Here is a 25854-nt window from a genome sequence, read left to right as displayed (position 1 = left end):
CAAGCGAAGAGAACTGGCGAGCAGCAGCCGTGTGTATATTATTTAACTCGAAAATCGAACACTTTACAAGGTGTGGTGCCCTCGAATTCGTTTGTGAATTTTGTCCTAGTGGTCCTATACCTTGTATTGATACAAGTGAAATTCCATAAATTTTTTAAAAAGCTTCAGGCTTCGGTTATGTCTGCACAGACAGACAAACAAATTTACAGTTTAGCATTATGTTTAATAGCTATAGACTTGTAATCTAAGGCTATACCTAAGCATTTGGAGTAAAGAGATATTATGTCTATTAAAACCTACAGAATAATGTTTCATAGGGGTGCAAAAGGCAGTTCCCAAGACTTAATTTATGCAAAAATGCATCTTCAATGGAGAACATTCCAGTAATAAAATAATATTGATGGTAAATAAAAGACAAAAGCACAATTTAAGAAAGTTTATTTATTCTTATCAAGATTCTTATATTATATACAGTTTTCAATTCAAATTATATCAAACAATCATAGATGTCGTTAAAAGAAAATACAATACTTTCTTACCAATCTAGCTATTGAACAAAGGGCTATAATAATCTTCAAAGCCCTGTATTTTTACCAGATGAGTAGATAAACTATACAGAGACAAAGCTTCATAGGAACGTGCAAATTTCATACCTATTTTGGTAGGGTTGTCACAAATGAAACAAAACGTTTGGTAAATATTTTTATTTATAGCCTGCCTTGATATCAAATTTGTACGAGTATTTTATGGTAAATAACGGGTTGTGGTTTTAAGAACCTTCGTCTCTGTACTATTTATTTACTCTTGTGTTTTTAATATTATATTACTTGATTTGTAGAGATGCTGTGTTACTATTTATTAACAAGTTCACATAATTAATGTGAACTTACAATTTCAATGCCTTTAAATTCTATCACAAATGTATATTAGACTCTGTAGCATAACTATCATACGAGGTTTTGAGCATGTATCTACGCGTATACCATATCTTCGTTTAACGACCCTAATCAAAACGGAAAACTGACAACCCTATTAGTACTCCTCCACATCCGTTCTCTATCCGCCGAAAGAAAAGACAGAACAATAGTCGACTGACAATCTTGGTAGTTATCCTCTCTATCAGCATAAGGCTGCGTTTCCACCAAAGATGCGTAGCGAGGGATGTCTTTTTAAAGAGCCAATCCTGTCGCTTTATTTACCTCGCCTCGGTCAGCACAGCTCTACTGGAAGCGATACTATTGGACCTTTAAAAATACATTCCCTCGCAACGCATCCTCGCACGTCTCTGATGGAAAAGCACCCTTAGAAAGTGATATTGTCCTATCTTTCTTTCTTATCGACCATTTTAACAGATATTCTTTCTTATCGACCATTTTAACAGATATTCTTTCTTATCGACCATTTTAACAGATAACCCTACTGCTAAGCATACACATCCTCTCTATCAGCCGCTATAGCAGGTGCTGTAGCGTCTTCCATAGCCGCAAAGTTCATGAAATGAGCCGGTCTATGGACCTCGTGGTAGAACTCGCGCGGGTTGCCCAGTTGTACGCCATACTTCATGTTCGGATCGTGCCGGACACCTGGTGAATAATATTTAATTAAAATCCAATCGACTTCTTGTGATGGTATGACAACTTTAATATATAAAAATTGCAGAATTTTCAATTTCTATGTTGACACTTGCAAAATTGAATTAATTAACTAAAATAGTAGTATGTTACTGATTTACTATTTTGAGAGACTATAATAGAAAATGACAAGTTATATTACATTGAGCTCAAACATTATAAATGACAAAAAAGGCATATCTCAAAACAAAAAGACTTATTATTTTTTATACATACCCATGAAGTTGTAATTCCAACTGCCCTGCGACGGCACCATGAAGTAGCCAAGGAATCGATCCGACAACAACATTTGGACCTTTTCATAGTGACTGGGCAGGTAACCCTTGGGATTGTTTCCCCTGTCGGTATTCTTAACCCCCCACTCGTAACCGCTGGGGGTTAGTTTGTACGCCGTGAGTGAACAGGAACCGGGCGTGAAGGAACAAGTGATTATGATTGTCTTCTCTCCGTCCCAGGACGGGTTGTCGGCCATTATCTTCGCGTGTGCTGTAATGTCCTGTGTAGAAATAGAAAAAATATGCTTTATTTCGCATTTTTTAGAATCAAATACAATTTTCTCTATAAAATAATCTATTTCATGCTAACAAGTGAGAATAAAAAGTCAAAGTTGAAAGAAGATACCAATGGCGTGATGTCTGCAAAAATCATTGGCCTCATTTGAATTATAAACTAAGACTAAATTTTTATAAAACAGTGGAAAATGTGAATTATGAGGATCACGTGAAAGTGCACGCACAGGCGCCTTGTGTATGTGAGTGCATGAGAGCACACGAGAACGCGTGCGCGTATGCTTATGCGTAATGCGTATATACTTGTACGTAGTGGGTGCGCGTGTACAGGTTATTATGTTAGCACGTGTCAGTATTGCGCGTGTGTGTGTTAGCACGTGTCAGTATTGCGCGTGTGTGTGTTAGCACGTGTCAGTGTTGCGCGCGTGTGTGTTAGCACGTGCCAGTCTTGCGTGCGTGTTTGCACGTGTCAGTATTGCGTGCGTGTGTGTTAGCACGTGTCAGTATTGCGTGCGTGTGTGTTAGCACGTGTCAGTATTGCGTGCGTGTGTGTTAGCACGTGTCAGTATTGCGTGCGTGTGTGTTAGCACGTGTCAGTATTGCGTGCGTGTGTTAGCACGTGTCAGTATTGCGCGTGCGTGTGTTAGCACGTGTCAGTATTGCGCGTGTGTGTGTTAGCACGTGTCAGTGTTGCGCGCGTGTGTGTTAGCACGGGCCAGTCTTGCGTGCGTGTTTGCACGTGTCAGTATTGCGTGCGTGTGTGTTAGCACGTGTCAGTATTGCGTGCGTGTGTGTTAGCACGTGTTAGTATTGCGTGCGTGTGTGTTAGCACGTGTCAGTATTGCGTGCGTGTGTTAGCACGTGTCAGCATTGCGTGCGTGTGTTAGCACGTGTCAGGGTTGCGCGCGTGCACGTACGCACCTGCGGCGAGAGCTGCGGCAGCTCGTTGGGCTGCGTGTGCATCCAGCCGAGCGGCTGCAGGTGCGCGAGCGCGGGGTGCTTGGGCAGGTGGCGCGGCAGGTGCACGCTCTGGTGCGTGCCCCACTGCGGCGGCAGCACGGCGCAGTGCACCTCGCGCACCTGCGGGTTGTCCGCCGGCGACGTGCCGTACAGGTAGCACGCGATCTGTTACATACATCAAACACATAATAATTAACGGCCTCACTAATAAAAAGTTAAACAATGGATAAATTTCTACCATTTTCTACAATAGCTGTGCCCTGCTCTTGCTCACATGAAACGTCAATCATAAAAACAAGACAGGTTATTGCAATAACTAATCCATTGCATAGAGAATGGGTAACATTTTATTAGTAAGACCGTAATACTTTAACATATCGTATCAACATCATAGAGACAACTAATTGGGCCAAGATATTATGTATTGGCGGTCTTGGCTACGTAATCAAGCGCTGCCCTATCGTACAGTAAAAAAAAAATCAAAGGTATCCTATGTCACCATCTAGCCGCCTTACCAAACACAAAAAATCATATCATAAAATTGCTGCTTTGCGATTTTCGAAAAGACGAACAAACGAACACATCTTCACATAGGAAGAAACAAAACAGGAAAATATTTTGTACCACATTGATCAATTCAAATAGTTGCAAAATGTAAAATTACCTGTGCTCTCAAATCGGAGATTGTAACGAACTTCTTGAGCAGATTCTTCGGTAAAATGTAAGTGTATCCGCTCTCCTTGATATCATCTGAGCTGACATAAATGTGATTTGTACGCAGATGCAGATTCGTCGCGGATATAGCACGCACTCGCCATTCCGTTTTGGAACTGTAATAATACAACGAGGAAAAGATTTAATATACGAATTTCATTAGATTTCTTACTATTCTTTCGAAATAAGTTTACTAATGATGGAGGTGATAATCTCGTCAGTTGACTCTACTCTTTGCTCTGTTTCTCTATTTTCGCTATCTGCTTTCTTTATGCTGATATCTTTATACCAATAGTAATATTAGGAAACTAACCTGAAAGTCTGCGACTCGTAGTTACTAGTCGTGGACGTGATAATCTCGTCACCATGCTTGTTGACCGTGCGCGTGGTGGTCGCGGTCAGCTGACTCTGCTCCTTGCTCTGTTTCTCTATTTCTGCGATTTGCTGTCTTTGCGCTGACGGTGCGGATATCTCCATACCGAGAATGATGTCACGGATCTCGGATTGCGTGAGGGACGCCACGTTAACGCTGAATAAAAACAATGGTAAATTTAACAATGGTAATTTCACTTGGTAGTAATTGTAAACTAAAAACTTAAAAAGTAGTTAATGCACAAAGTGATTATGTAAAAGTTATAAAAATATGAACCACAACAGCTATTAAATAGGAGAAAAAATATTTATATCTTATAATAATTTTTTTTATTATAAGGTATAATAAAAAAAAATATTATAAGCCAAATTCATTTATTATCAGAACATCATAGGTAATTTTATGTTAGTAAAGCACTCACTTGTTCTTCTTGCCATAGTCGGCCAGTATCAAATCCTTGAGCTGAACTTCCACCTTGATCCAGTCGTCGTCGGTGAGCGTCGGCCAGATGTGATGTGGCTCCGTGAGCGTCGTCTTGTCCGGCTTCAGCAGCACTTTGGTGCGCTCCGTGTTCACGTGTAGCGCGCGCAGTATGAGGATTAGACGACTGAACGCCTGTATTCGTAGAAAGATATGAAAAAATTAGTTATTGGATTTGGAAATACGACCCTGTGTTATAATGTTACAGCAATAGTCTAAGATCCGAGATTATACATTTTTTATAAGCTGATTTCAATATCATGAACTTATAAAAACAACCTCTGCCATCATAAGCTTGCTACAATTGTTTAATCTAAATAACAGATGAGGGTATATTTTTCTAATCCCGGATCTTAGACCACAAGCACACGAGCTGGCGCGTCACCGGACTGTATGCGATAAAATTGGCGCCGCCCAAAATAATCATAGTTATATACACTCGGCGTCACAAAAATCGCACCTCTATAAGAATTTCCTTCGAAGTCATTTTAACCCTATTAATCAATGGTAGACATATGACTATAAGGTATCATTGGAAAGGCAATTTATTTAAATTTCAGAATAAATCAATAGATTTGGTTTTTAGTTTATCAGGGAATAAAAAAAACCAAGCTAATACAAATGATTAAAAAGTTAAAATTTATTTTATCAGCAAAAATTACAACAAAGTCCTTATAAACAACTTAAAACCTAGTGTTACCCCCCCTAGCCCTGATGACTGCCTTCATGCGTTCTGTCATGGACCTAATTAATGTGAAAACAGTCTCTTGAGGAATGTTCTCCCATTCTGCAACGACGGCATCTTGGAGGTCTTGGAGAGTGGTAGGGGCAGAATCACGTGCCCGTACTCGCCGTTTCAATTCATCCCAAAGGTGCTCAATAGGGTTCAGGTCTGGACTTCGCGCCGGCCAGCGCATAACAGGGATCCCAACTTCTTGCAGGTAGTCTCTTACAATTAAAGCGGTGTGACAGCGGGCGTTATCGTGCATTAACGTGAACCCACTGCCAACAAAACCCGCATAAGGGACAACCTGCTCCTCTAAGATCTCTGTTATGTACCGAGGAGCAGTCAGCGACCCTTGCCCGCGAGCACTTGCAGTCCGAGAAACACACACAAGGTTCGTTTTGCCGTCGATTGACATGCCGCCCCAGAACATGCACGAACCACCCCTGTATTCCACTGTCTCTTGAATACAGGCTTGTGCGAATCGTTCCCCTTGCCTCCTGTACACTCTTCGACGTCTGTCGTTGCAGAAAAGACAAACTCTCGTCTCATCCGAGAAGAGCACAGCCCTCCATTGGTATATTGTCCAATCCACATGGTCACGGGCAAATTGCAACCGGTCTCTCCTATGCTGTGCAGTCAATTTTGGCCCTGTAGCAGCCCTGTGAGCTGCAATTTTCTTCTCCCGCATTCTTCTTCTAATCGTGGAGACGCTTACAGACGTTCTGCGAGCTGATCGAAGTTGTTGTTGCAGCTCAACAGCATTGGAGAACCGATTACGTAAAGACGTCGAAACAATGAAGCGATCGTCTCTTTCGGATGTGCACCGTTGTCTTCCAGATCCACGTCTTCGGATATAGCCACCAGTCTCTTGGAAGCGTTAGAACACTCGTCGAACGGAAAAACGACTCAAGTTCAGTTGTCGAGCAACATCACATTGGCGCATCCCTGATTGCAGTAGTGCAATGACTTGAGCGGCTTCATCTGCAGTGGTATCCATCTTCTGGGGTATTTTTCTTACTGTAGCTGTTCACGTGTGTTCACTTCAAAGGTTGAATAGCGAATGACACACATTTAACCCGGGTCGCCCGTTTTATACCCTTGTAAAGAGGTGCAATTAGTGACCGTTGTAATGCGTATTTTGACAACATTTTTTTTAACGTTACGTGCTAATGAGATCTGCTGTGTTTAGGAATTCTATCTGTTGTTAATTTAAAGGTCGTTAAACATACTTTCAATAGATACCAATATTGATTGGGTTTAATGTATTCGTTGCTGGCGGGACATGCTTGAAACTTATTTTCGAAGAGGTGCGATTTTTGTGACGCCGAGTTTAGTTGCTGGCCTTTTAGGGAGGTACAAAGTCTTCAAATAAAAACTTTATTCAAATCCGTGATTCAAACATTTATTAATTTTACAAACTTTGTTTAGATGCATTTTAAATTTGAGTGAGGATAAATTCAGAGCTTAATATAGTACTGTTTAATTACCTTTAACTACTTCTACAGGGCTAATATTTAACCTATACATACATAACTATTATGTTTAACGATAACACTTACAGTATAAGACGAAATAGTCTTCAACCAATCGTCATACAAGTTGAACAGCACCATCTGTGGTTCTGTTGCCTTCAGGATGAGGTCACCAAATTTCTCCACTTTTAGGCAAGCTTGGAACGGCAGTTGTAATTCCGAACCCTTGATCACGATATTCGGGAAGTCGAGTAAATGCACCTGGATTGGAAGGAATGATTAAAAAAAAGTTAAATTAATTAGATATACGAAAAGGATATTCTAAAATGTAACATTTTAAATAGAAAGCTATATTATGTATGCTAATGTTTCATTATGGTTGAAAAATAATATAATTATACCAAATTGTTCATCGATTGATTTGAGGCCAAGAATCTTCTAAACAAAGTGGAACATTTTAACAATTGACACTAACGTCTTTCTTATAGTTTAGTGTCCTTATTTTGTATAGAACAGTAAATAATTTACCTCGAGTGGATCCAACATTCCCTTTCTAGTGACAATGATCTGTTTGGGCTGTTCTTCCACTGGTAGCGATCGAATCAACGCAGCCACTTCTTCAGCCGTTTTCCATTTTGCGAGCTATTAGATCCGTAGATAATAAATAAATTTAGTTATAAACTTATGCTGTATATTGTATATTGAGAAAGTTCATAAATAAAATACAAACATAGGTTTTAAAGTTGTCATTTTCACAATCTAATACAAAATCGATCTCGAAAGAAGTTCGTAAAGTAATGTTAAAACCGGACTTTACAAGTAAATTATACTTCGGATATTACGTATATCAACAATTTCATGTTAATCATTGAAGTTTATGCAAATTTACAGCGTTTGTTGAAGCGAAACTTCTTTAGTTTTGGTATCTTTGAATTTTGCCAAAGAAGTTTCACTTCTGACGCGTGTGCTCGGTATACACGTTCTTTTTTCTTTATATTACCTGTCCCAAACGCTTCTGTCCAGCCCACACGCTCGTATGAATAATCTTCAAGAACAGTTGTCCCGTGCGCGGGTTGAATATAAAGATGGCGCCGTTAATCGGCTTCGTTGTTAGATTACCCTCAAACGTTTTGTGGATTGTCACACGGTACACGTTTGTGTCGTCTACGAACCTGTATGAAAAAAAAAAGAATTAAATGATTTTACATCTATTGTGATAAAGCTCTTCTTATTTGTGAGTGGAAAAGATAATAATGTTCCTTTTTAAAGGTATTATCCGTATCTAAGGATCCTAGGGTTAGACTAAGACTTTAATTGATTTAATTGCAATTGCTCTTTAGCTTATCTGTACGGAAAGCCTTGATCGATTTTTAGCAATACCAATGAAACACAAGTACAACACGCAGTTTGTTGTAATTCTTCTTTGAACATTATAATTTGACATTAGTAAGAAGAGTTTGCAAAAATAGTCATGTCACTTACCAAATAATCTGATTAGAGAACAGCTCCCCATAGTTCTGACTGGACAGGTACGGTTCTGTCGGTTCAGACGAGTACAATTGCAGCGCTTTACGTATTCTCTCTCGTAGTACATACAAGGCTGGGTTCGCTTTCATTATCTTGGCCATCGCTTGCTGGATGAGCGGCTTGCAACCGGGGAACCAGTTGCCGTATGCACTGTTGATATATTGGTAAAATTAATAGGATAAACAGAAGTTCGTAATGTAGTAGTGTCTTTTATGGCGGATGTTTTCAATGAGTCAATTTTCAATTCAATAAGCGAAAATTGAAAAATTTGAAGTCTTAAAACTTTTTATAAGATGATTAAGACAAATGCATTATGCTATGTAGAGGACGTAGAGGTATATAGAGGTCTTAAAATTATTTGATTATCAAAAAGAAAAAGTACAATCTAGTAATTATACTGTTATAAATTCATGAAAATAGCTAGATTTAAATTGATTATTTATTCATTCAACTATGCATGTCACACAAAAATTCGGCATCATTTATTATCCGACTCCCACAATGTTGTGTGAGTCGTAGTCTCCCTAACGCAGTTTGATATCGAGCCAGTTTTTCTGTATTTATACCAAATAAAATAAATTTACCTGTGCAAGTTATACGCCAAATCGATAGCAATGAGCAGTCCCGTTGGCGACGGGTAAATCGACATGTTATCCGTCGTATAGTCCAGGAACTTGGCCCTCGCGTATCGCTCAATGTCGTGCGAGTCGTAGTCTCCCCAACGTAATTGGATGTCGAGCCAGTACTTCTGTGTGGTTGTGTTATCCATTGTGTCTCTAGGGGAGTAAATAATTGTTAATTGATTTAAGATTAAGCAAGGATTCATTCAAGAATAAGTGGATACATAAGAAGAGAATTTGTTTGTTTGATCAATACTAGTATAGACTTTTTATTTCGTAAAACTATATTTTATTTCTCAATAATAATTAAACAGAAATCATTGTCGTATTAAGCGTGATTTAGCAAAAAAATAAAAATGATGCATCATATTACAATACTGCTTCCATTTATAATTTATCATTTTCACAATCTAAACATACAATATCCATACTTCCATATAATAAATGCGAAAGTAACTCTGTCTGTCTGTTACTCAATCACGCCTAAACTACTACAGGTCGCGTAAAGTAAAAAGAATGCTGACGGTTAAGCTGCGCATTGGCGATTTATCGATCTATTTGGTGTTATGAGGTGGTATAAGAATAACAAATAGGTAGTTGCGAAGCCTCGATTCGCGAGCCTAGTTCAAAAATAAAATAATCTGCACATAGCTTACGTGCAAAACTCGATCCATGCGCAAACACACCGCATCACTTTCATCCAGCGTTCTTTTTACGTGACGCGTACTGTACTAACTACTGAACCAATTTTCATGAAATTTGGTATGGAGATATTTTGATACCCGAGAAAGAACATAGGCTACTTTTTATCCCGGGAAAATGACGCAATCCCGGAAATCCCACTGGAACGGGAACTATGCGGGTTTTTCTTTGACTGCGCGGGCGAAACCACGGGCAGAAACCTAGTTTACTATAAAATACTCACTTTGTATCGGCCAGCAGTGAAGGCCGAGAGACATTCCATTTGTACGCAGAGAACAGCAGAATATCGGCGCACGACGAGTTCATTTTGTACGACTTACGCGGGTGAATGGTTTCTTTTTGCACCGTTTCGATCTCTAGCGCGTCTAGCTCTTGGTCAAACACCTATTTAGAACAAATTTATAAGTTAATTTATGTAGATTTAACAGATCGTTTGTTTTATTAACATAAATTAAAAAAAATTAATTAATATAAATCTGCAAAATAGCATAGCTTAATTTGATTTTTCATTTACTTTTAGATTGTCTACAAAAGTGTAGTGTGAAAATGCTTGAACATGAAGTCGGTATTAAAATTGCACAATTTGATAGTCATTCAAAATAGAATGTGGAACTATTTCTACTTCTGTAAAAGAATACAAAAGTGATATAAATATATTTTTAATGAAACTTACTTGACACAAGTCCATAACAATAGACTCGTGGACCTTCTGCCACAAGTGAGCTCTGAATATCTGGATGAGAGAAATCTTCAGTGTTGGAATCTTGCCGTGCATGAAAATACCCGTCAGATCTAATTGTACCTAGAAGAAAATAATACACTTAAATAACTGAATGCACAATCATGTACATAGTGAAATTTATGAAGGACATAATATTTTCTCATATCTTTACCTTTTTCGTTTTATTTGATGGTTAATTGTCAATCTGATTTATTTTTAATTGTTACCCGCAAATTTTTAGCACCTGTTTTAATTTTAAACCAACCATTCTATTTGAGTCATATTGAACACATTACCAAATAATATTATGAACATTAGGGCGACATTTTCCTTACCTTCTTATAAATCCAATACCAGTAAATCTTTAGCACCTATTTTAATTTTTAACCAACCTTTCTATTTGAGTCATATTGATAATCTAACCAAATTATATTTTACGAATATCCAGCTACCTACATTTTTTCCTTACTATCTACATAATATATAAAAAAATAATTTCTCCTTACCTGGAAACCAACATACACATTGGCTCTGTTGATAGTGGGCGACCACCAGAGCGTGAACCGTCGGTTGGGGATCTGGTTCAAACCGGATCGCTGAGCGTTCGTCAGCTTCTTGTACTTCATCGACTCTTCGAAACCGGACGCTTTCTCCCTGTGTGTTGAAATTTAAGTTATTTTTAGGAAAAACATGATCCTCATAAAAATTATAAGATTCTTCGTTTTTATCAAACTCAGGAGATCATAATTAAATAACGAATGCAAACTTCATTCAGCGTTATCAAATAGATTTAATAAATATTCTAGTTTACTCCTCCAAGTTATTTAAACCCAAGCACTCTGTGTTACTACAATTTTATTGACACAGAAAAATTTCTCGTCGTGTTTGCTGTGCTATTCAAAAGAGCATAACAAATCCGCTCAATTGTATAATTCATCATTCATATAAACAAATTCATAACAATGACATATCTATTTAAATTTCCTAACATCCATACTAATATTATATATGCGAAAGTAACTCTGTCTGTCTGTCTGTTACTCAATCACGCCTTAACTACTGAACCTTAATTTGCATGAAATTTGGTACAGAGATATTTTGATACCCGAGAAAGGACATAGGCTACTTTTTACCCCGGGACATAGGATAGGTTTTATTCCGAAAATCCCACGGGAACGGGAACTATGCGGGTTTTTCTTTGACTGCGCGAGCGATGCCGCGGGTGGAAAGCTACAAAACAAAACACACAGACCAGAACGCAAAACTCACCAAAACAAACCCTCCCACGTGGGGAAGTACGTGCCCTTGAAGAGCGTATGTTCCAGAATGCCCTCCACACCGCCGAGCGCTTGTATCATGTCCGTCCTGTAGTTGTTCAAGTTCCACAACTTGCCGTCGTGGCGCTGGTGCGTCCACCAGAACGGGTTTTGTTTTAGGACCTGGAAGAAATAGTTATAAGAAATGTAGGATTTTTAAACAAAAGTATTTTATAAAACGTTGTATTTTACAAAACACTTCTAATGAAATAGTTTAGTTGACATAAGTTAAGAAAAGAATTAAACAGTATAAAAAAAACTAATTAATTGTTTTGTGACAAACTTTTCTCGTATTTAATATTTTAACTAATGAAATATCTCTTTATGTTTAAAATATAATATTCCATGCCAATATTGTATTAAAGTTAAAGATTATACAATTGATTTACCTGATATTGTTTGAATTCAGTTCGTATCCTCCATCCCTTATCGTAGGCGAGCGTGTGTCTGTCCTTTTGGAAGAGCGTGTTTATTCTTGGAATACCTCTATCCCACGAATCTTCCAAGTCTTCAAGAGTTAAACGCCTACAAGCACAATGTTTATCAATATTTGTACACATTAAATTATAATTGATAGAGCGTTTATGGTTTGTATATAATCAGATAGCGTAGTCTCAGACAGACGTGCCCACAAACATTGCGATCGACAATTTTGTAGCACACGTCCGTCCCCAGAGCACAGGGATTCTCTGGTTTCAGGACCCCTACGCGGTTCATCATGTTTATAATACTAGTTCTACAAAAATATATTCATAAAAATACATATAATGTTTTGGTGATTGCATTTGATTTTTTTGCAAAAAAAAAATGGAGATGCAATGCATGAACATGGACAAATGCAACTAATCATTTTCTTGTATTAATTAAAAACTTTATTGATATATAGATAGTTTTATGTTGTTACTGAACTGGTTAAAGGATCAGGTAATTACAGGTCAATTAAGCAAAGCTGGCATGTTCACAGTACTCACACTTATGCAATTTCACTTACAGTATGTTCAAAAATAAATGCGACTCTAGTTTCATTTTAGAAAATATTCAAGTTTTAGACTGGCTTGCATATTCGCTCGTCTTTTAATTCTATTGAATATGCTTAGGATATGTCACAACTAAGCGCTCTAAAAGATTTTCCGCAAAATTTAATTACGGATCAACAACTTTACGAACACTTCCAAAGAACACATACCGCAATAAGACATTGGTATTCAATTTTAAGTAAGAAAAACCGATATCGTTTGTAAATTAATGTAAATGGTGATAACTCTGATTATTATACCTGGCGCGGCCTAAGATGATCCCTATGACAGTTCGTCTTAGTGATTGCTTGTATGATGGATCGTGTCGATACTTTACTATTTTATAGGCAAAGGCGTGGTTTGCATTCAGCCACCTCGGTAAACATGTTTTTACAAATATTATAAAATGAATTTTTAACGTCTATTATGTAAACGAAACGGTAAGTACTTAAAACGAAAGTTTTCCAAAACATAAAAATACACCTTATCATTTTCTCGTAATTTTTAACCCATTTAACACAGTGTATATTATTTTATCATGAAAATGGAATCCCCCATTTAATTTTTCTAAAAAACTTATATTATCATAGGTAAGTAAATTAAAGCGAACGGTAATTATTAATTAAGTATGCTGCGATCTTCTGTTCCATTCAATAGTGAATGAACTATAGCTTAAGTATGGAAAAAATGTGAACTCGTTTCCATTATCGAAATTTGTTTATCGATACTTTCCGCACTAGTCGATAAATGCCAACGATGTAAGTTTTGAAGGACGTAAACGTAAAGTCAGATTGATATAATTTCTCGTAAATGATAAGAATTGTTATAATTCCAACGGAATATCATTGTAATAGGATAAAGCTACGTAAAAATTAATAAATGCCATTTTTAGACGCCTCCAATACGTTTCTAATTTAATGGTGACGCCATTACAAGTTTGTCTCTTGAGAATAACTGTCAGTGTCATAGGGATCATCTTAGGCCGCGCCGGGTATAATTAGTAATTTGATTTTTGAAAAAAAAATGCCGATTTTAGTCAAAATTTATATTTTTCTAACAAGATCCTTATCATCCAAATTCGACCTTGGTGAGAAAAATTGACATTTCTAATGAAAATTAACAAAAAATTAAATGATTTTATTAAATACTGTAAAATAGTATATAATTCTTCCATTTACTGTATCACAAAATTCTTCATAGATTTTTAGATATTCGTACTACACCAATTACATCACCCTGTATTTATAAACAATTGCAAAATATGACACATACATAGGCCGGGAGATACTGACACAAAATTTCGGGTCATTTGTAACAGAATGGCCGTTCTACAGAGGTCTTATTACGCAATGACAAAAAGAAAAATGATGGTCAGAACGCTGGTACCGGCGGACTAGTCGCGTGGGCGTAAGTCACACTCGTCGGATAAGTAAGACCCCTCTAGACCGCCATCCTGTTACAAATGACCCGAAATTTTGTGTCAGTATCTCCCGGCCTAACATGTGCAATGTGTAAATGTGTTGACGTTCCAGCTCTTCTTAATATACTTATACGGGTAAGAGTTTGTCCATAAGCACTGCAAAATTATGAAATTTCCAAAACAAAAAATCAAACATTACCTGTTCTGCGCATTAGCCTCCTGCCTCTTAAGCGCGTATTCAGCCCATACTCTCTGCGAGTCCACAAACTCGGCTTCCCATGGCTGGATGTAGCGGTACAAGTTGGGAATGAGCTGATCTTCGTCGTGCGACATTCCTGAACGGAAATGTGTGATGCCGACGTCCGTTTGTTTCGACCAGCGCAAGTCCGACTAGATTAACATAAAAAATAAGAATATAATAATGAATACATATAGTTGAAGTGTGTTATCAACATATATTTTGTGATCCTATCTATATTTTAAACTGAACATGCCTCTGGAAAAACAAGTATGTGTTCAAAACTGATTAATGGTTAGCAACACACTAAAAACGCATCAAATAAAACAAAATTAATAAAATAAGTGCTGTGTTGTAAACATTTAGTACTTTCATATCTATATTTGAGTTACCCATTAGGGCAAAATTATTGTCAACAAAATTTTGCCGACTTTAATTATCACATTTCACATTAAATTGAAAATTGAAACAAGTGATAACTGCGTTAAAAACAACCGACTTCAAACTTGCACTTGCAACATTTACAAATACAGACAAAAATGCTCGTAAAATAAAAACTACTGGGCCTATCCGAATTAAATTTTTATGGGACCAATTCGACACCATCCCGCATCGAACAAAAAAAGAATCACGTAAATCGGTTCAGAAACCTCGGATTAATCGGTGTACATACATAAAAAAAACCATACCAGCCGAATTGATAACCTCCTCCTTTTTTTAAAGTCGGTTTATTACCTGTGGAATGAGCACATGTCCCATAGACAACATTCCCAAGCCGCCCAACTCTTTGGGCGTGTAGAACACAACGGGCGGGAAACGCGAGGGCATTTTGGAGTTGAGACCGATCTTGATACGCGTCTGGATCTTGTTCTCGCACTTTACGAGCAGATCTAACAGCTCCTGGGTGTTGACGACCGCTTCACGGAAGTATGTCATCAGTCCTGCAAACATTTAATATTAGACAGAAGGCCTGCTATATATTTGCTGTGTCAGTTTAGAGAAAAATATTCGCCCGATATAACGTATAGTCTGTGTCGTTTATTATCATATATAAACACTTCTAACATGAACATAAAGCGCCATGTTCAATCTTCTCGTAAAAACTAGCACGTCATCGTCAAGTTACAATGAGCCTTTTATTTTCTTGATAAATTCGTGGGAAAGCTTTTTTTTTACTACGAGCAATCACTAACACTTTAACTACTAACCTATAAGCGCGGTATTCCACTTATTAACGATCTTTGTGAATGTAGTAGAACCGGAAGCCATGAGTATCTGCCGCACGCGGTTGTGGAATCTCGCTAGCGACTCGTCATCTACTCGCAGGTAGCATTGTGCTGTTCTCTCCTTTGTGACTTCGTTTTGTAAGTTCCATACACCGTCACGGTGTGATAGTTCTTCGTTTTGACTGCGACACTGTGAACAAGTCTATGTTAAAACAATCGTCACACAAATGTCTTTCGAAATTGCGTACTTCTGCGTATTTATTATTTAAATTTCTGATTTAAATCTTTCAAATATAGGTATATGCATAAAAAAACGTTTGATACAAGTATATTTGTTATTTACTAAATTTTCAAAGCTTTTCTTTACGGAAACTACTCTAGATTACCTACTTTCATTACAAATATTTCATAACAGTCAAACAATTTTAAATTAACTGATTACATACCTTTGGTAGAATTCTGCACTCAAATCCGGCCATATTGAAGAGCAAATTGGGATTGTCTTTAGAATATACAGAGACAAAGCTATTCTCCCACTGTATTGTTGTAACGGAGCGCGGGAGACGGTTCTTTATATCCCAGAATACTGCTCGACCCCTGCATAGTTACATAATTTTTTAATATGAAATTTTAATTTAACAGATTTTGTAATACATTTAAAAATTTATATGTACATATGTTTTGTATTAAACTTAATTCACTATATATATATTCAATTATACCATTATATTTTTTACAACATACAACTTTGAAAAGTTTGATAGTAATCTATTTATGCTTCTCAGAACAATCCAAACATCAGATTATTTTCATCAAACATATTTATTTATGACAGAATTATATTTGTTTTTTAATCAATCACAAATTAACACAAAATCTACTCACAAATTAACATCATGTTTCATAAGTCGCATCCTCGCGTCACGCGGCCAGCACTTCTTATTGTTGTAACCGACAATATTCTCGTTGTTTGGATCAGGATGTTCTGTGAGGTAGCGCTGGATTAGATCACGCGCCTCTTCTGCTGTGAATCTGTTGTGACAATAATACATTTTTAAATCGATAATACAATTACAGCGAATTAGATTTCATTTTGAAATGTAAAATGACGATAGTAAAATAATTAATAATTATCCTCAAACCAATTTTTTTTTGCGTTATACATATTGTACTCATTTGATTTAAAAAGAATTCAATATAGTATCTTATGAATCTAGAAGAAATCTAGTTTTGGTGGAATTGTAATGTAGTTGATAATACCTATAAATTCAAAGCTGCATAATTACAAACAAAATCTGTATGTACCTGTCTGTATGAATTACCAGATAATCACACAATATCTGTCTCACTTTTTACACACTAGTCTAATTACTAAATCTAAACAAAACTCACCTAAAGAATATATGAATCCGGTCCACATATCTACAATACAATCGTATCGGATGCGCAGTCTCCACGTTTCGATCTTGATACGCGAGGAAGTCGTTCGGCAACTGCGGTGGACCGGCCATCTCGCTAGCGCGTTGTAGACCGAGCACTAGCAGGTCGAGTACTAAGCCATAGTACTGGACTATGAAGGACGCGAATTGTAGACCTCGGATGATCCCGTAGGAGTTTGTGTGGTTCATGTCCTGTTGGCAAATGTTGATATGTGTTAAAATGGTGATTTTATTAGTGTTTTTTAGGAAATTCAATATACCACTCCTGTCCTGTATAGCGATAATAAACAAGATATAATTACTTAATACTGGTGTAATAGAGAATATATAAAATTCTATATAAATCTTTTACACCAAGTCATAAAATATAAATTGTATTTGTGAGACTTTAAATCAGAATAAGTTGCCATAAAATTTCATATTTAGCTGTGCAAAAACAAAACAGGCAATACTATTTTCCAAATTGAACCAAGTTCCTCAACATTTACTGTGATTTATGTAGAGTAAGAAAATAATTTGCATTAACATCAAAGAAGGTCATCATTTCATTATTTCATCCCATTTTGTTCGCTACATCTTATTATTTCAATTTTGTTTCCCTTAAAGAATAAAACGAATAATTAACATTAATACTGTATTTCCATATTTATTGATGTAGTAGCAGAATATACAATATAACTTGTTTTCGAATGATCAGATAGCGTATTATCAGACGAGTGCCCCGTTGGCTCTATGCGATCAGCCCGGCCGCGGGCGACACCCGCCCCCAGAGCACAGGGACTCTCTGGTTTCAGGACCCCTACGCGGTTCATCACTTCATTCGTATTGCAAGTTACATTTATCGACACTAATGTAATAAAGAGGAGGCTTGCTTTTTTTCTCTTTATATCTCTGTTTAACCCGGGCGAAGCCTACTAAAGCGAACTGTCTACTAAAATAATACAGTAAAATAATTAATAAAAAATATTTCTATATTTTAACACAGAAAAATATAATAAGTACATACCTTATAATTGATAACGACGTTGTTCTTAGCGGTCATGTAGTCAGCGATATTATGATCGACAATCAGGCGAAGCAATCTATTGAGCAGCGTAAGATCTATCTTCTCGTATAACTTCTCGAAGCGCGACTCTAGTAGCACGTTGCATTCGCCTTCACCGACTTCCCATACATCTTGCAGGTTGTTTATACCTGTATAATGTATAGATTCAAATTAGTATTATAACCTAATTTGTATTAAAACTGTTTCTTTGGAATATTGTGGATAAATAAGTGGGAATAAGATTGTAGATTTTTCATTTTATAAATTTTCGACATTCGCAAGTGAATCAAAAGCTACAGAGTAAATCAAGAGAACACAGAATCTTGAAATTTGGTACGAAGCAACGTCTTATAGCACAGGTAGAGGAAAAATTGCGAAAAACAAAAATAAAAAATACGTCATAAAAACATACAATATAGCTGTGACACAAACATTGTATTAAAATAAAGCCAAGTGCAGGTGATCAACCAAGGTGAGGTTTGTAACAAGGGGATGATATTTTTACACGAATCTCCATGCCACAACGCACACAATGGGCAATCACATTGCTTTCTTCTTTCTTCTTGTTCTAACATCTTCATATTTTGCAAAATCATTATAAAAAATGTTGTGAAGGTGACCGTTAATTCCATGATAACCAAATTATAAAAAGCGAGGACTGCGTGACTGTCGGCTTCACCCATAACGACAGCAAATGACGTTAGGCACACTTTAGTTTTTCAATAAACTAAGTTACTAGCATGTAGCATACACATCTACCTCTTTAAAAAAAACAAACAACAATATTATACACCACAAAACCTGTTACTAGTCATACTTCATGTCCGTATTCCTCATGGAGGCAACAAACAATGACAAACACATTATTAAAAAAAAGACGTGTGGCACTCGGGGACTGCCGCGGTTGCGCTATTGCATGCTATGCCTTCAAGCCACACCTCCGCCCGTCGGAGTGGGGAGCGTGAGGTTTTTTCGTTACGGAATTTCTCGATTCGGTCCCCGCGCTCAAGGCCAGCGATAGAAGCTATGCAATAGCTTAAAAAAAAATAACAATACACATACCTTGACACCACTTATACACGAGCAGCGGCGAGGGCTCGGTGTCCGCCGGCTTCACCCACGGCGGCAACAGGCGACGCTTATCAGCCTCATACCACAGATACTGGTCCAGATACGCGTCCGTTATCTTCTCTAGGGGCTCCACGTCGTACACGGGGACCAGGTGCGAGTAGAGGTCCATGAATTCTATACCCACCTGTGGATTGTTTGCTAATTAGACATGGAATATAACATCGCTGGTAGTAGCGTGATATTCAACTTATGACAAATCTATACAAAGTGTATTGTAAAACACTAACATTGTACTCTTAAAAACTATTATTAATAATTTTAATTACTACACTATTTAGTGAGCATGTAACTTTCACACACTTTAACACTTTTACAAATATGATAAACACGAAATTTTGTAAGAATATATTTGCATTGTTTGTAGTAACAAACACGCGAAATTTTCCTAAATGTGTGTAGCTGATGTGAATGAACCCACCTCTCTAAAAGTTCTCTGAGTCAGCAAATGACGCTTAATTCTCGACAACGCTTCGTGCGGATTATCGTACGCCTGTTCAATCAGCCCCAGCTCCTCTCTTTGACTCTGGTTAAGCCGCGACTTCACACTGTAAGCTTCTTTCAATCTCTCGAGCGCCAGAATAAGCAACTTTGTGTCGTGTTTATATGAAAGTGGAGGGAACGGTATGGGCGCAAATCTACGAGACTCCAGCCAGTGTACTGTTGTTGTGTAGATAGCTACGGCCTCCTCTGGCGAGATGTAGGGACCATCCTGAACAATAAGAAAAATAAGTAACAGCTTATCCTTGTAGAAATGCAGAATAAGTACTCATAAATATTTCACAATGAAATGAATGAATAGTTATAATTTCATTGCATAATTGCTGAATTCTTATAATTTGAAATAATATTTCTTTGCCTTTTCTTTCAAACATAAGAGATGTCAAATAATCCTGAAAATAACGTAAATTTTTCCTATCATCAAAATTGTATATAACAAACCTTTAGATAGTTATGCTGTCGCTCCTGTTCAGCCTTCAAGTACAACCGTGTCAGTCTACCGAGGTTCTTCTTACACACAGTCTTATCTACCGTCGCGCCTCGACGTATTCTCTCGCGGTTGTAATGCGCTGTGTTCGTCCACCAATCTGCCTTCATTTTGACGTAGCGGAGGATCATGTTCTCTATGGGAGTTGGGAGGCCGGGCACCTAGGAAGAAATAATAGTTTAAAAAACAATTCATAACAATTATTATTGCAAGTAATTATATTAAATTAAAAGAGAAGTGTAAGAATGTAAAGTTTAATAATTTTAGTTAGTGACAGTGATTTTGATTGGAAGAAAGTGTTTTCAAGCTTGCTAGTAAACATCTTCTACTTGGATGAATAACTTTTCCATTAATTATATTTAGCTACAAACCTTCCAAGGAATATTAGCTTTCCAACACCGCCACGCCTCAGACAAATGCTGCAGGATAGTCCTCGCCTTATTCTGCTTGATACCTTCCGGCATCATGTCCACAATGTCGTGCATGACGGACGCGCGCAACTCGAGGTCGAAGTGAGATTCGACGCGCTGCTTGGTCACCGTCTTTGCCACACCTTCGTGTAAAAAAAGGTATTTGATATAAACAAAAATAATAAGGAAATTAATTTATTGTTGACATAACATTTTTATTTCAACCAGAATATATAAAATTCATTTTTACCTTGATAAAATTTATTTTTATAGGATCAAGTGCAATAAGCAAAAGGTAGTATTTAATTTAGAAACACAAGAAAAAAAATAATGTTAATAAAATGATGTTTTCAATAAAATATACTTATTTTTATAAAGTACAAGTTTCACATTTTTAGAAGTCTGTATTATTATTTATAAACCAATTTGCACTTTAGACTAGTGTTCAATGATTTTTATCTTACCTTTCGAGTGTCGTCCCTCAAACTGCCTAGATAGCAAGTTGCCAAGCCACCTCTCCAATAGTGGTGTAATGCCTCTCATAAAGAACAACCACACACGCCAGCCCGGCGCCCAGAAACCACATCCAGGACCTTTCGACACTGGGCCCTAAGCAATAAACAAAATTACAAGACGTAAGTTTGTTAAAGTTAAAAATGCATTTAAAAAAATATTTATTAAATTAAATTATGACTGTTTGGCATTTGAGGCCTAAAAATCAATAAATTCATTCAAATCATTCATGAGAATTTAAAAATTATAAAAAGATTAAACTTAGACTCACAGTATTGAATCTGTAATAGATGAGATGTTTCAAATCCTTGCACATCCTGATCTGTCTCATGAGCTTGTATTTATAACGATACATGCCGGTAAGCTGACCGACGTGGGCAAATATGTATTGCAGACCATCGGCCAGTTGGAATGAGTCCACATTGTTAAGACGGTATTGTACATGAGAGTCCACTATCAGTTTCGTAAGTCGGAGTATTTCACGACACAAGTGGAATGCTGAAAGACAATTATATTATGATCAATTTGACAGTTTATTTGAAAAAAAAAATTAATTTTTCGTAAGAACAAGAGCATATTTTTGTGAAAAATAGCAAAAGTAAGGAGCATGTAATATTCTAAATATGTGTATCTTAAAGGCAAAATTTATAATCGACAATAATATTATATATATTATAGCTTACCATTTCCGAATCGCGATTTCTTTCTCTCTTTAGTGGTGAGTGTTTTGACAGGCTTCAAGTTGAAGTTATAATCAAGATGGAGATAATTAAGGTTCTTTCTGTGAATGAGCAGGTTCAGCATATTATAGCCTTGTCTGCACACTTGGAGACCAGCCTCCACCCAGTCCAGTGTTGTCGTTTGGAAGAATTTCGTTGATTTGAACGAGCGGAATAAGTATCTGTTAAAGAAAAAAATTATTAATTTACCATTTTGGGTCATTTTCCTATGAAAAAATTATGTTTACGTCAAAACTAGAGACTTACCGCTTCTTCTGCGGCTTTGGTGGGCGATGTTTGAGCGCATTAAGTACGTAATACTTCAGCAATTTCTGATACGACACTCGTACTTTTACAGGTTGCCCTGGTGGACAGTGTTCCTTGTACCAGGTTTTTACGAGCGGAACATCGATGGCACGGCGACAACGACCTATGTTAAAAAATAATATCAATTGGTATTAGAAGAATGTACAAAATAAAACGGGAATATTGTGCACCATGTGAAAGTAAATCAGTTTACAAAGTATTTAAACTATTGGAAATGGACTGAATGGAATGGATGGTTTGATATTGTATCTTACCTGATCTCATATTGAATGGCCTCGGTGCCCATAACAAAGCTATACCATTTGCTGTATTATCTGTATACAATGCAGTCTCTTGCAAGAAGGGAGTCACTTCTTCTGGCAAAACAAATTCTTCCTCATCAGGCACAGGATCAAGAGATTTAACGGTGTGTCTGTGTGAAATTGGATTGATAAGAGGATCAAAGTAGAAAGCTGGTAAATCTGGATCCTCTGTTTTGATGTATACCACATTTGGTGTATGATACCTGCAAAGAGAATTGTAATGTTGTAAATAACATAGTCATAGAAAGAAAGGAAATGTTAGTTTTCAATTAAAATATGATCAAGATTAAATATTATGTTAAAGAATTACATACCATGACAATTGTACAAAATGTGGCAAATTATTATACAAATATGGGAATGCAATTCTGTATTCAGTTCTGATTGGTTGTCGAATGATGATCTTGTTTATGTCATTAAATTCATTCCAATCCTCGTCTCCTGCAGAATTGTCTTTTACCAGAGGTTCAAATTTAGGTCCTCCAGGTATAGCCATGTTCAGAGCCTTTGCAGTGAAGAAACTCTTGGAATCGAACAGATAGAAATAATTATCGTCCACTAAATCTGTTAGCAACTGATTTGCAAGACGATACAATGTCGCCATTTGCGGCAATGTCAAATTCCATTTCCTGTATGTAGACCCATTGACATGAACTGTTCCTAGTAGTGGTTTGTGATCGTAAAACCATGACGCGACAGCGCCGTCTTCATCCGGGTCCAATTCTATTTGAATTGGCTCAAGAGGTTCCACATCTAAAATATTGTCAGCATAGTCCAGTGGAGGTTCCTCATCATCAAATGGGGGGAATCTCATTCTCTTGAAGTGCCTCCGATCTCGCTTCTCGCGACGCATCATGATCCACATTGTACCCCATTGAGCTATATACACTGGTTCTATGACCCATGGAATTTCATTAACAAAGGTAATGGCTCCAGTAATGTGATAAAGAACTTTAACATCTCTGATTTGCTCCCAGGGCATGGGCATATTTTCAAGAAGCTTCATCACAGCATGTGGCATGTATTTCAGCGCACCAAGATACACACGCTTGTCATGTCTGTATTTTCGGCTAGTCATGTCACCGTGGTCACGAATAATTTTACGAATGTGTTCCGGCGGCATATCTTCCTTCTGTGCGTCGACGAAACCGAACTTTCGCTTTTCGGCGAAACGTTTTGACTGCAGTTGAAGCCATTTCGTAGCTGTTGAAGGAAAATAAAATTAACTTCCTATATCAATCAAAACAAACAAAGTCTTCAAAAAGTAGTGTAGTCCCATAAATTTACTGATTATGTAAACCAACATTTGTTTTTACAACTAATTAAGCTGGCAGGCTGTGACACAAACTTATAAAATCAAACTATTTCATTTCATGATGAATTTCATTGTGTTAAAATAAATGTTTGCAACAACAGCACTTTCCACTGATACTAGAATGGAAAACTAATATCCATTGCATATAATTTACCCCACAGGAAATAGTTTCAACAACAATCTTTAATTGAGAAACCTTAGTGCCTTAAATGGGAATAAGATTAAAGCAAATTTGTTACATTTGTTTTCAATCCCTTTTATTATAAGGTACAAACTTGTTAACTGCACTGTCTATGATGCTCAAAGACAGAAAATGTACATTGAATAAAAAATTTACACAACTTTTGCACTAATAAAAACCCTCATGTATTGTGGAAATGAATAAATGTAACGAACAGACAGCAGGTAGTGAATTTGCTTCATTCTTCATTTGCATTGCATTCTTCATAGTATAAAAAAAAGTCGCTCTCTCTGTCCCTATGTCCCTTTGTATGCTTAAATCTTTAAACTATGCAACGGAGTTTGATGTGTTTTTTTTTAATAGATACAGTTGATTCAAGGGGAAGGTTTTAGTATATCTAATATATAAAAATCAATGCCACTTTTCGTTGTAATTCCATAACTCGAGAACGGCTGAACCGATTTCGATAATTCTTTTTTTATTCTTTTTTTATTATATTCCTTGAAGTACGAGGATGGTTCTTATGTAGAGAAAACGTTAATATGTACCACGGGCGAAGCCGGGGCGGACCGCTAGTTATTTATAAGGTTTTGGACAAAGTGGGCGAGGCCGCGGGAAGTAAGCTAGTTATACTATTTTGGAATTTCAAATTATTAATTGCTTATATTTAGTAGGGTGTCTAGCATTTGATAAATTCTACATATTATTAATATGTATGAATGTATGAAAGTTCAAAGTTGCATGATAATTATAATCACCATGTTGTACCCTGTTTACTCGCAGGGAGATGAATGTACAATGTTATTCTGTATTCAGCTTATAGTGAACACATAGATCCCAGCATGACCTAGTTTGCGTATCTGTGATCCGTAACTGATTCAATAAATAAGAAAAATAACAAATTGATCATTTAAGATTTAAGTATAAACAATCATTCATTTTATAAGCATTATCATAATCATTCATTTTATAAACTAGCAGAGAAACAGAACGATAAACAAGTGTTATTTTTTTCGATACAAACAAATATATATAACCTAAAAAGTTCAACAAGCTTTGCTTAAATAGAATGATAGGTGCTCTGATACTCACTCTTTTCTTTTATCTTTTCCTCGGGTATGTGATGAGGCTTCGGTGGTTGACTTGGGGGCACTGGCGGTGCAGCTGCAGCAGCGGCTGCATGCGCCTGCAATGCTGCTTGCTGAGCCGCCGCCAACTGCTGCTGGGCCATCATTGTGGCCCAGGGGTTGGGACCCAGCAAATACGGCGGCAGCGACATGGCTGCTACCTTTCTATAAACAAAAACGCGTGGTACACTATACGCTCATTCCTCATACAACGACCGGCAACCAACAAATAAAACTTGTTAACTCACTTTGTCTTTTACTCTTTAGTTTATAAAGTTTATTGAACAATCGTTATAAATAACATTGAATAAACTGTATTAAATTTCACATGTTTTCACTGGTAAAATTCAACGCAAAAAAAGCCAAACGACAAACGCAGCCATTTGCATTTTTGGCATGGACTTGTCCACAGAGCAAGTAATGACTTGTCTTTGTTTTTCCCAGGGTTACCATTTTATCGATAGTCATAGAGAAAATAAGTACATAGTACATACATTTATGTGTAAACTTCTTCTTCACAATAATTCTTCTTGGTGTTTTCTCTATTGTTTCTATGATGCATTTTGAATGCTTAGCATAATATATATTAAAATTAATAAATTTATTTAATGTAATATGATATTGATCTACATAATGTGTTCATTCAATCAGAATCATACGTATATTTTTAAAAATTCTCTTCTGTGCATCCCCTACCTTTTATTTAAC

General features: G+C 36.8%; 1 protein-coding gene across 2 annotated transcripts; it reads right to left on the bottom strand.

Annotated features, from left to right (window-relative positions):
* Nucleotides 1-421: 421 nt before the first annotated feature.
* Nucleotides 422-25534, bottom strand: LOC123696483 (pre-mRNA-processing-splicing factor 8). 2 transcript variants are annotated; one of them, XM_045642667.1, is made up of 36 exons: nucleotides 25395-25534; nucleotides 25112-25311; nucleotides 22838-23726; nucleotides 22476-22726; nucleotides 22162-22324; nucleotides 21859-22076; nucleotides 21447-21673; nucleotides 21127-21271; nucleotides 20624-20805; nucleotides 20207-20413; nucleotides 19686-19976; nucleotides 19199-19391; nucleotides 18098-18285; nucleotides 17045-17283; nucleotides 16538-16684; nucleotides 16099-16249; nucleotides 15635-15842; nucleotides 15162-15367; nucleotides 14388-14578; nucleotides 12142-12277; nucleotides 11706-11875; nucleotides 10943-11090; nucleotides 10389-10517; nucleotides 9939-10099; nucleotides 8978-9169; nucleotides 8349-8543; nucleotides 7867-8038; nucleotides 7395-7508; nucleotides 6954-7127; nucleotides 4609-4802; nucleotides 4128-4343; nucleotides 3765-3930; nucleotides 3062-3265; nucleotides 1848-2127; nucleotides 1400-1583; nucleotides 422-1341 (listed from the first exon to the last, which is right to left on the bottom strand). In XM_045642667.1, exons 2-35 carry the CDS (start codon nucleotides 25296-25298, stop codon nucleotides 1423-1425), a joined length of 7095 nt encoding a protein of 2364 aa, XP_045498623.1. In that variant the 5' UTR covers nucleotides 25299-25311; nucleotides 25395-25534; the 3' UTR covers nucleotides 422-1341; nucleotides 1400-1422. The 2 variants fall into 2 exon arrangements, with proteins under 2 accessions (XP_045498623.1, XP_045498622.1); XM_045642666.1 differs by having other exon boundaries at nucleotides 422-1583.
* Between the last annotated feature and the right edge of the window lie 320 nt (nucleotides 25535-25854).

Source organism: Colias croceus, chromosome 12 (assembly GCF_905220415.1).
Source record: "Colias croceus chromosome 12, ilColCroc2.1".
In the NCBI taxonomy this organism is placed as follows: domain Eukaryota; kingdom Metazoa; phylum Arthropoda; class Insecta; order Lepidoptera; family Pieridae; genus Colias; species Colias croceus.
The sequence above is the reverse complement of the archived record's forward strand: the minus strand, read 5'-3'. Positions and strand labels throughout refer to the sequence as shown.